The sequence below is a fragment of the Rhamphochromis sp. 'chilingali' genome (genome assembly GCF_963969265.1).
Source record: "Rhamphochromis sp. 'chilingali' genome assembly, chromosome: 5".
Taxonomy (NCBI): domain Eukaryota; kingdom Metazoa; phylum Chordata; class Actinopteri; order Cichliformes; family Cichlidae; genus Rhamphochromis; species Rhamphochromis sp. 'chilingali'.
In genome coordinates this window covers 6,293,919-6,305,794 of record NC_137932.1, presented here as the reverse complement: position 1 = coordinate 6,305,794, position 11,876 = coordinate 6,293,919, and the positions used below count along the sequence as shown (strand labels likewise).

At 42.5% G+C, this 11,876-nt stretch overlaps 2 protein-coding genes across 2 annotated transcripts; one reads left to right on the top strand and one right to left on the bottom strand.

Moving 5' to 3' along the window:
• Window positions 1-2,133: 2,133 nt before the first annotated feature.
• Window positions 2,134-4,848, bottom strand: rhov (ras homolog family member V). Its single transcript, XM_080881989.1, has 3 exons — window positions 4,485-4,848; window positions 4,264-4,322; window positions 2,134-4,010 (listed from the first exon to the last, which is right to left on the bottom strand). Exons 1-3 carry the CDS (start codon window positions 4,822-4,824, stop codon window positions 3,564-3,566), a joined length of 846 nt encoding a protein of 281 aa, XP_080738115.1. The 5' UTR covers window positions 4,825-4,848; the 3' UTR covers window positions 2,134-3,563.
• Window positions 4,849-5,223: 375 nt separating this feature from the next.
• On the top strand, window positions 5,224-11,795 carry vps18 (VPS18 core subunit of CORVET and HOPS complexes). The gene is made up of 9 exons (XM_080881988.1): window positions 5,224-5,646; window positions 5,739-5,880; window positions 6,868-6,959; window positions 7,340-7,590; window positions 7,766-8,119; window positions 8,233-9,495; window positions 9,670-9,879; window positions 10,164-10,400; window positions 10,509-11,795. The coding sequence occupies exons 1-9, from the start codon at window positions 5,544-5,546 to the stop codon at window positions 10,803-10,805; spliced, it is 2,949 nt and encodes a 982-aa protein (XP_080738114.1). The 5' UTR covers window positions 5,224-5,543; the 3' UTR covers window positions 10,806-11,795.
• Window positions 11,796-11,876: the final 81 nt, after the last annotated feature.

Sequence of the window (11,876 nt, the reverse complement as noted above, 5' to 3'; positions counted from 1 at the left end):
TTCAACATTCATCAGGGTAAGGATGTCAGCACAAACGTCTTACATTAACATCCTGAAGTGCGTGAGGGAGAACATTCCGGAAACCATCTGAACTCACTTCTAAAAACCACTTTCTCAAAAACATTGAGACCCAAATTTGGATTTGTATAGATAAACAAATTCTCATTCATAGTTTCTTACTGTTAGTTTCTGACTCACCTTTGCAGCTTATATAAAAATGATGTCGTCTAAATGCAACAGGCCATGAAAAGCTATAAAGCTACATTCTCTGATTTTAAAAAGGTTATATCTCTTGCAAGTTTTTCTTAAACTGTGATCATGTGTAACGCCTGTTTTATTCATTTTTGCATATGTCTTTGTACACAGGTGTCTCTCAAAAAAGAGATCTCAATCTCAATGAAAACACCTGTTTAAATAAAGGATTTAATAATAATATCTGTAGTTTGTGTCAGCTTGCAATCGCAATAGCACAGGAGGGATTTTGTATTGGGTTTGTCTTTTTTTCCTTTTTTGTTAGCCATATCAACGCAATCTTTGTTGACCGACAGATTTGCCTGCAATTTGATCCACTTCCTGAAAATGAAAATCATGTTTTATTGATTGCAGTTTTGACACACTGGAAAAGATTCAGAGCCCAGAAGCGCACAAGTACAAATACTGAAAATGGCAAAGATGTGCACAAGATCCTAGATCTATTTTTTCAGATAAAGGGGTAGTTAGGCAGGCAGGTAGGTAGGCAGAAACTTTATTGGTCCCACAAGGGAAATGATCATGTTACAGCACCTTAATAAAGAAAACAAACAATACAGTCTAAAATAAATAAACAACATGGTTGAAGTAAAAGTGCCATGTGCGCACACTGAAGGTTTTAGACTGTGATATAGTGATATAATCAAATATCGTAGCATAAGACTGAGACTGTAAGAACCTTAAATGTGGGATTGGTCACACCTGTATCAGGTAAGGCTTTTGAGGTTTATGGACCAGTCGTCCCAATGTTTTGATCACACTTCTTATTAGGTGCCAATTTCTGGCAGTATCTCTCGCCATGCTAATATAAATGCTCTGCTATGTTTTCCAGCAGCTGCTGCCCTTAGCTGCTGTTTGAAGCTGGGCAGGTAGCATGCGGTCACCTTTTAGAGTCTTTAGCGCCATACATAATATTAAACTGTGGGAGGTGGAAATAGTGAACACTGATTTGGATGATAAAGCTTTGTGTTTGTCACTGAAAAGCACCCACACTGTACAAGATCATCATTTAAACCATTGCTCATATGGAATTATTTGTAAGAGCAGCTTTAATCTTTCTATGGACCTCTGTGACTGTTGTCAGTGGTCATGGCTAACACCAGCTGGTTACTGAGAGTTCATGTGTGAAAGCGCTGTCACGCTGTCAGATTGCAAAACACCAGCTCCCTTCTGTGACCTCTCCACTGCATGAGGTCAGTAGGCCAAGAGTGAGATGTCCCGTGCTTCCCTATCAATAACAGACGTTCAAACAGAACCCTGACAGATTTCCGCATGACGGACTGCCCACTGACTAATGGCAAACAGATTTCTGAAGTATTGGGGTGAACGCGTTTTCATATGCTCTCGCTCACTGCTCTGAACAAAGGCACTTCTCATGCTTTCCTCTGTCATGTTCACCCTCAGTTTGCTCGGCGACACTCCGTCCACGTTTATTTTTCTGCAGCTCGGGCTTAAAAACGAGTACAAGAGATTCCTTTCAGACAAAAGCATGCTTTAAAGTCTGTAATCAGTGTTCTGTGCTCCACCGCTAGTGTTTATTCTCAATCAGTGCATTTGATTCAGTCATTCTCCCCCGAATGTCACTCTCCTGTGTCATTTTGGAAAAAGGCCTAATCAAGTCACAGCATGGCACTGCCAGTACCCATTAACAGTCATGTGGATTGCATTGGAACTGATCGAGCCGACGCACAGCTGGAGCCCAGAGGTTGTTTATCATATGTTTGGGCTGAGGGTGGTTCAGGAAAACTACCCGGTGTGATCCTGGGGACCTTTCGGGCACCCTGCAGAGAGCAGTGCTTCGGCTTTTTACAAAGTTTTCCTTCGCATCACACCACATAAACAACTGTGAATTGCAAATGCAGACTACTTTTAAAAAATATATACATAACACAGAAGATAGATGAGCTTCACTTCATTTATTGGCATCACATCACTCCATGTAAAGGACACACAGCTTTAGATCAGAAGGTGGTTAAGATTAATGGTGATTTGGTAATGATACAAAATATAACAAATCTGTAGAGTACATTAATCCTGTTAAAACTTGTGCCTCGTGTGATATTTCATAAACATACGCGCGATGATAAGACCTGTTTTTAACAAACAGAACAGTTTAAACATTTAGTTGACTTCCACGAGAAGCATAACAAAATATACAAAAGTTTACACCCACCAGATAACAAAACACTGGAGTGCAAATGTAAGTTGTTTTCATTCTTACACATTTGTCACAGGTACAAGCTTGTTTTTTTAAAGTGTATTTACCTTACACTTGCATTCACACATAGGCTGTTTAGCAACCCCTAACTGTACACACGGGAGGATTTAAGCAGCGTATTGAGCCAACAAAACAAAGAAGAGGCAAATAAGAAAGCCGGGATGAAGATGGTTGGTGGTAGGAAGTCGGGATCCCTGCAGTGCTAGCTTTCACAGATGCAGATTGATGAGGAGAGGGGAATAAAAAGCCAAAGGTCACTGGTCTCTTGCAACCTTTTACCTGAAGACGAGGAGATTTACAAACTAGCTCCTCGGCCCGACTCGATGTGTCACAAACAAAATCTCCCTCTGTGTTTTCTTTATCAATTGTGAATCAGGAAATAAACACCGGCTTGATTAGAAGTGTCAGCTGACCTTAAATGGGGAGGACAGAAAATAGCAACAGAAAAACCAGCCTGGGGAGATTTGCACGCAGGTAAGAATGCGGCAGCTCACACAGCAAGGTGAACTCACAGCTGCTTCATATAAATCGCTGGTGCAGTCAGGCAGTGGGAACACAGCAGCTAAGTGGCTAACGCCCATCTGCTCAAACACAGACCCGACACTTTCCGTTTCTCTATCTCTCTCTCTATCTCTCTCACAAGCCTACATTAAAAGGCAGAGCACCATGCAAATTCACAGCTTTACATGAAGACCTGGTCTTTTCTCTTTTCTCTCCCTGTGCCTGCCCGAGCTTGATCTCTTCATCTCCCCACACTGAAGTGTCAGCTCACACCGTCCTATCCTCTCAAGGGGGCGCAGGCTATGTGAACCAAATCAAACATGTAAATGTAATGTAAACAATACTGTTGTCCCGGGTCAATGTGAGAACGACCCAGAATCCTCTCTGTAGTCACTGCTGATGTTAGCTCAGTGCTCTCAATCGTGTCTTTTGTTTCCCCATTTGGCATCCCACTGAAAATAAGCCAAATCATTTAAAAAAAAGGAAACAGTGCTATGTGGCCACATACTGAATATGTGATCGAAGTGAAAGTAGGAGAATCAAATAAATAACAAGGTTCTGTCCACAACCCACAGGGTCGACAATCACAAGGAGTTCAGATGAAGCAGAAGAACTTCTTCCAGCTACACCTGGAGAACGCTTTGGTTCGCCTGTCAGAAAACCTCCTCTTCTTGGTTTTACGCGTTTTGTTCTTTATGGCAGCGAAGATGGCGGAGTCAAAGGCCTCCTTTAAGTTCTTCTGCGTGAGCGACGAGCACTCTATGTACTCCGTGGCTCTGATCTTCTCCGCCATGCTCCGGGCCCGGGAGCTCAGAACCGGCTTGACGTTGGATCGGTCCAGGTTGATGAGGACGTTTACGTCCAGCAGCAGGTCGGACTGAGTCCCTATGAGAATGATGGGAGCAGTCGGGTTGTTAGAACGGATCTCTGGTACCCACTTCTTGGTGATGTTGTGAAACGAGGTGGGGTTGACCATGCTGAAGCACAGGAGGAAGACATCCGTGTGGGCGTAGGACATAGCACGGAATTCGTCAAACTCCTCCTGTGTGGAGACAGAGCGAGGGTTAATGCCGATCAAAGTGAGTACCAAGTCTGAGTCACTAAATAAAGATACGCCATTAACATTCAGTTTGAAATCCTGTCAGTGAGTCACACAGTGGGTTAAGCAAGGATGTGACGGTCTGTACTTTCATAGCTCATATCATTAAATTCAAAAGGGTCTCATCAGTGGATAATTTGGTATTTTGTGTCAGCCTTAAATGAAACTCTTGATTCAAGTGTAAAGGCATCCATACCTGGCCAGCAGTGTCCACAAGCTGAACTTTGACAGGAGATCCGTCAATTTGGACCTGACCTGTTAAAAACCACATCAGTCAGTCAATTTACAGTAAACACAGTAACCAATTCAAACATCAGAACATGCAGCTCGTGCACTCTGGTGCCATTCCACTTCCAACATAACTTGCCACTCAATGTAAATCTGTGCTGTCATTAAAAACTAAAAATCATCACTCACCGGAGAAGACATCAAAGCCCGTCTGCTTGTACTCTGTCGGATATCCGTTGGAGGTGTAGCTGATGATCATGCTGGTCTTCCCGACGGCTCCGTCTCCGACCAGCATACAGCTGATGACAGCGGGATCGAGCTCATCCTCCCGGGTCAGCCCGCACGCAGATGGGACTCGGGACTCGTGGTAAAAGTAATCCATGTGAGGTGGCATGTCGAGCCGAACATTAAACCTCTGAATGCAAACTCTTCTCCGTCCCGGTCGCAGCGACACTAGATACCGTAGGTTGCCTCTCTCTCTGACACATACCACCAGACTGACTGTAGAAGTACGACTGAGGAGCAACATGTGCGGGGTGGGACGTATTTAGGGTAACTACTGTGCTCAGACAGGTTGTGATTTGCATAGACACGCCCACTGACAGAAGAATAACAACAGCTTTCTCTCAGCTTTTCTCTCTATTAGCTAGATATATAGATTAGCTTGTTTTAATAAAGCCCATATTAGATTAGCTTGTTTTAATAAAGCCCATATATATTAGACATTCATTGAGGAGAAAATATTATATACAAATTCTTTGCCGTCTGTAAGTTAAAAATGAAAAGTATCCGATACTTGAACAACATGTAAATGACAAAAGCGCTCAGGATTTATTTATATTTTTTCTAAGCGTCTAAATATAATCACTTTTGGACGAACTACGCTCCCTGGTGTTTACAAGATAGCATTGCATTCAAAGTGGTCACATGATTCCATGTGTCACCTGATTATCACGGTCTACCCTGCGTTCTGTACGCGGAAGCTAAGTTAGCTGGTGTGAGAAAACGAATGATTGAAATTTCCTCTCTTCGTGTGTTAATGCTGCAGAATAAACGCGTCTGTTGTGCTTTTTTGTTTCTTAACTTAGACACACGCGGAGAAAGGAAATACGTTACTGCAGCTTTAACGGGTAAATTTGTGCTAGCTACCTGCTAGCAGGTTTTCTTTCCCACCCCATGTTGGTTTAGGGTTGGCTCCTGTCCTGTATTGTTAATCCATTCAATAAGTGAGCTGAGGCACTTTTAACCATGGCTTCAATTCTCGATGAGTACGAGGATTCTCAAAACATCCGGCAAAGTGCGCAGCAGCACAGCCGCCTGTCAAGCACCAACATCGGGATAACCCATTCTGGTAGGTCGCCCTCTTCGTTTTTTTTAAAGCTCCTTGCTAAGATGCAGTGGGGAATATTTGGCTGATACAGACATTTATATTCTCAACGTTAGGCTTTGTCAACGCGAGGCTTGAAGAAGAGAAGCCGATATTCAACAAGCAGAGGATTGATTTCACCCCACCTGAGAAGATAAATCATCTGGCTGTCTGCAACAATCAGCTGTGCATGAGTCTGGGAAAGGACACCCTGCTAAGGCAAATAGCACAATGACATGCAGTTCAAACGCTCACTGCTGTTTGTATGGCTTTGATTAGTTTCATTGGGTTTTGTTATTTTATTTTGTAATTTACCGTCATTAACCCATTTTGTAAAAACATGGAGGTGCAGTTTAAAATGTAAATCAAAAATGTTTTGGATCAAGTTCCAAGTTCAACTTTATTGTCACTTCAACCATATACAGTTTAAAAATACACAGTGAGGCGAAACAACGTTCCTCCAGGAACCAAGGTGCTACAAGACAAGTTAGTGCAAAAAAAAAAAAATATATATAATATATCTAGTAATAATATAAAATAATAATATCAGGGACGTGTTTACCACACTGCTGCATTATCTTTCATTTAAACAACTGTCTGCCAGTGTGGGAGAGGAGCTGATGCTGTTGGGAAATCAAAAACGTTTTCCCATCTGTGCTCGGCATTGAATTTCATCTGCATACAGCAGCTCATGGACTTCTCGTTTGAAAAGTGTTTTTAATCTCCCACACACTGTCACTACACAGCTATGCCCGTGGAATATGTGAACAATGACGTTTGGCATGCTTAGCATTGTCTTCCTGAAAGAAGTAAGGCCTAAGTTTAGAAGATACTGTATGGTTAATATGTTGGACCCTAAACTGAATGTCTCTCTGCAACAGCCCAGAGATAGACTGGTCACCTGTCCAAAGTGTGCTCCATCATTTGCCCTGTGACAGCCAGAATAGGCCCCAGTCCGATCACAACTGTGAATTGGATATGCAGAAGAAAATAGATGGATAGAGCATTTCTGTTTTTTTCAGACCTCAAATTCACAATGGGCACAATCTTCCTAGTTTTAAACATTTGTCAGGTTGTGTTTACGCTTGCTTTAGTTTAGCTGTATTCTGTTTTTATTCACATTTTTACACAGCGTTCTAACTTTGTTGTTAAGACAGCTGTATTATTCAGCACATCTGTTTCAAGATATTTTGTTCTTTTGTGTAGGATTGACTTAGCAAAACCAGATCAACCAAACCAGACTGAATTAGGAAGGAAAGATGACAGTAAAGTGCACAGACTGTTCTTGGACCCAACAGGTGAGATAAACCATAATAGTTTTCAAAATATTGTTTATACATCATAAATGGACTGCTAATTACTATCGAAAATTCTTGTTTATGCAGATATTATATATTGTTGTATAATTGGAGAAATAATTGATTTTGATTAGTCATTGTGTATTCTGAGGTGATTCAGCATTCATACATAAGTGCTGTAATATTAGCAGCCACAAACCTCAATGCACAGCGAGTCTGAACTTGGATAAAGACAACAGTTTCATATGATAAAACAATTAGACAAAAATGTCTGGCAGTGCATCAATCTATAAATCATCATCATCATCATATATAAATGCTATGTCACAGTTATGACTGCTTAACAACAGCTATAACCTCCTCCATATTTTCCGTTACAGGCTCCCATCTGCTGATCAGCTTGAACACCAGTGAGTGTCTGTACCTCAACAGGAACACCCAGAAGGTGCGCAGTTTGTCCCGCTGGAGAGGCCACCTCATCGAGAGTGTGGGCTGGAACAAGCTGCTGGGCAACGAGACCAGCACAGGACCTATCCTGGTTGGCACAAGTCAAGGCATCATTTTTGAGGCAGAGATCTCTGCGAATGAGGGCAGCTTGTTTAACACCAATCCAGATCAATACTTTAGACAGGTGAGAAAGTGATTACGTCTGCTATTTAGCACATGATAGCCACATCTGCTTTTTAAGTTTTAACTGTTCAAACTGTATTATAAGCATATACATTTAATGCACTTGTGGAAACAGAAGAAAATCCTGATGTAGTTCATTTCTTCCTCTTGATATAATTGATAACATCCTGATGTAGGTCCACTCTGTGGAGGAGGATGGCAAACCTGCTCCAGTCTGCTGTTTGGAGGTCGAGCGGGGCCTGGAGAACAAGTACTTTATCATAGCTACCACACGCAAACGCCTGTTCCAGTTTGTGGGTAAGGTAGCCGAGGGGTCGGAGCAGCAAGGCTTCAGTTCCATCTTCAATCAAAATCAGGACTTGCTGCCCAGTTTCCAGGAGTTCCCAGTCAATATGGGACACAGCGAGATCACCTTCTACACCCCTAAGCTGCGAACGTCCCCCAAGGCGTTCGCCTGGATGATGGGTAATGGAGTTCTTTATGGTCAGCTTGACTACGTCAGGCCTGATTCCCTGCTGAGTGATGTGCAGGTAAATGTCAGTCAGCGTGTGTGAAAACTTTTTAACATTTTTCTTAGTAATATCTCATCCTTGCTGTGTTTATGTGTCATATACTATCTCCACATCTCCTCTTTCACAAACAGGTGTGGGAATACACTCCAGACATTGACCTTAATCAAAACAAGCCTATCTCCATTGTGCTGACACAGTTCCACTTCCTGCTCTTGCTTCATGACCGAGTTAAGGCCATCTGCACTCTGAACGGGCAAGTGGTTTACGAGGACTTGTTCCCAGATAAATTTGGCAGCCTCAAGAAAATGATCAAAGACCCAGTTGGCGGGTTGGTGTGGATCTACACTGAGCGGGCAGTTTTTCGATATCACATCCAGCGGGAGTCCAGGGATGTCTGGCAGATGTACATGAGCATGAATAAATTTGATCTGGCCAAGGAGTACTGTCGCGATCGGCCTGAGTGTATGGACATGGTGCTGGCAAAGGAGGCTGAGCACTGTTTCCAGAATAAACGCTATCTGGAGAGCGCCATGTGCTATGCACAAACACAGAACTATTTTGAAGAGATTGCTCTCAAGTTCATAGAAGCCAAACAAGAGGAGGCCTTAAAGGAGTTCTTACTGAAGAAGTTAAACAATCTCAAACCCAGTGAGAGAACTCAGATCACCTTGTTGGTCACCTGGTTAGCTGAGCTCTACTTGAATCGCCTCGGCCAGCTGGAGAGTGATGGCAACAGCGTCATTTTCAAAGAAACCCGTGACGAGTTTCGTCAGTTCCTTGGCAGCTCCAAGCACAGAGACTGCCTGTACAACAACCGCTCCACCATCTACGATCTGCTGGCCAGCCACGGCAACGTGGACGACATGGTTTACTTCTCAGTCGTCATGCAGGACTACGAGAGAGTGATATCCCACTACTGCCAGCACGACGAGTACAGTGCTGCTCTGGATGTGCTCTCCAAGCACTGTGACGAAAAGCTTTTTTACAAGTTCTCCCCGGTGCTCATGCAGCACATTCCCAAAAACGTGGTGGACGCGTGGATTCAGATGGGCAAGAGGCTGGACCCAAAGAAGCTCATCCCAGCTCTGATGAACTACAGCCAGATGGGCAGCACGCAGCAGATCAATGAGACCATCCGCTACATGGAGTTCTGCGTTTATGAGCTGATGGTAACAGAGGAGGCCATCCATAACTACTTGCTGTCGCTTTATGCAAAGTACAAACCAGACTCTCTGCTGTGGTATCTAGAGCAGGCAGGCACACACGCCTCAGAGATCCACTACGACCTCAAGTATGCTCTCAGGCTGTGTGCGGAGCATGGCTACAGGCAGGCCTGTGTGCTGGTTTATAGGATTATGGAACTGTATGAGGAGGCAGTGGATCTTGCTTTAGAAGTAAGTAATGTATATTAATGGATCAGCAGTGCTTGTAAAGAAGTGGTGAACATATGTAAATCATTGAAATGTTGTGTCACTTTTTTTCTTTTTTCCAGATTATCAAAATTATAGACAGCAGTTGGCGATTTCAATTGTTGCACTGTTTTTTGTCGTTTTTTTAATTGTCCGCAGGTAGACGTGGACTTGGCCAAGTCCTGCGCTGACCTCCCAGAGGATGATGAGGAGTTGAGGAAAAAGCTTTGGCTGAAAATCGCCAAGCATGTGGTGCAGAAGGAAGAAGATGTTAAGAAAGCCATGAACTGTCTGTCCAGCTGCAACCTGCTCAAAATTGAAGACATCCTTCCTTTCTTTCCAGACTTTGTCACCATTGACCACTTTAAGGTCTGTAATAAGTAGGATGTTCGTTTTTTTCCCTCAGTGTGTGTGTTTTTACAGTAAATTGAGCGGTCGGGTGAGACCTGATCTCAGTAATCACATTCTGTGTATTCATAAGTAGAATCTTTAAGCAGTGGGCAAGGTTTTAGGCACTTTTTTCTTTCTATTTGTAGTAGGTGATGAATATCCAGATTGGGTGATACTGGCTGGCATCTGCATTCACAAAGACACAAAATAGTGTACTATTTCAAATGAAGGTTCTTAATGCTCTGTTCATCATGGTTTCTCAGGAGGCCATCTGCCTTTCGCTGGAGGAGTACAACCAGCACATTGAAGAGCTGAAGCAGGAAATGGAAGAGGCCACAGAGAGCGCAAAACGTATTAGGGAAGACATACAGGAAATGAGGAACAAGTATGGTGTAGTGGATTCCCAAGAAAAGTGTGCTGCTTGTGACTTCCCATTGCTCAACAGGCCCTTCTATCTGTTCCTCTGTGGGCACATGTTCCACAATGACTGCCTGTTGCAGGTAACTTGCTGCACACAGGAATATTTCACTTTTTATTTAATTCAGTCAGTAATCAATCTGAATATGTCCTCTGACCTTTTTTTTTTCTCCTTCTACGTTTTTTTTTAGGAAGTGACTCCTCATTTGTCGGCCTTCAAGCAGAATCGCCTGGAGGATCTTCATAAAAAGCTGGCAGCAACCACGCAATCATCCAAATCGCGCCACCGTCCAGCACCAAAGGATGAGGGTGACACATCAAGCTTGGGCAAGGCCACTGCGGGCACAAGCCGTGAGCAGATAAAATCAGACATTGATGACATCGTCGCATCCGAGTGCGTATACTGCGGCGAACTGATGATCAAATCTATCGACAAGCCTTTCATCGATCCGCAGAAATTTGAGGAGGAGAAATCCAGCTGGCTGTGAACAAAGACTTTTTTTTCTCTTCGTTACAAACTCACTATCTGTCAGCGAAAGTGGATGATCCACAGGACAGACACATTAAGCGGAGACATGCCGATATCCTGTTGGTAGTGCCTACTGCTGAACACTTAATCAGCTTCTGTCCTCTAGAAACTGCACTTGTTTTGTTGTCTGTATTTGAAACTGAACATTTGCACTAGGAGTATGTAGTGAAGAACATAGAGAAGACATAAACCAACCTGATCTATGCTTGTGCTAGAGTTGTATACTGCATACATGTGCCTAAACCTCAGATTATATATAAGGATACAACTGCTTTACACTCATTTCTAGCTGTTAACTGCATTATGTTGTGTATTTGTTCGATTCAGTGAAAACACAAAATGCACTAACAAAATATCTGCCTGTCCTAAGCTCGGTTTCTTCTCTCCAATTAATGCATCTGTGTTCATCTAAACATTACATAACATATTGGCTGTTTTTGAGTTCAGCTATGGCACAGTACAGCTTCTCAGTTATGACAGATTTTGTTTTTTGTTTTGTTTGTTTGTTTGTTTGTTTTTTGACTTGGCTTAAATGTAAAAAATATTTAACAAATCATTTTATGTTTACTGTGGAAAATGAAAAGCCCTGTGCTTCATCAAAGTTTCTCAAGACTGCAGTTGACTACTAACAGCCCAGTAAGTTAAAGGAAGATATGAAAAGAGCAGCATAAGTGAAAAAGATGCAACTGGTGATTTTGTGTAAACTGCATTTTAACAGGAAGATCTGAGTTTAAGTGATTGCAAATGCACGTGTCATTGTTGGGTTCGCTGCCTGCCAGTTTTTGGAAGTTTTTCTTTTCTTTTAAGTTACAATTGTCAGGACAGGATCAAGATTTGAGAGGCTGACAACTGGTACTATAATCCAAACACAGATGACAGGAAGCTAATGTGCCTAGAGTGGTGGACTTGCCATGTTCAATAAACAGATGTGCAAGAATTTTCCTGTATATTTAATTTTATTGTTGCAAAAAACGAATTATTGTTTCTGTTAGTTTTAATTTCTCCGAAGTCTAATTCTTATTTTTATTTC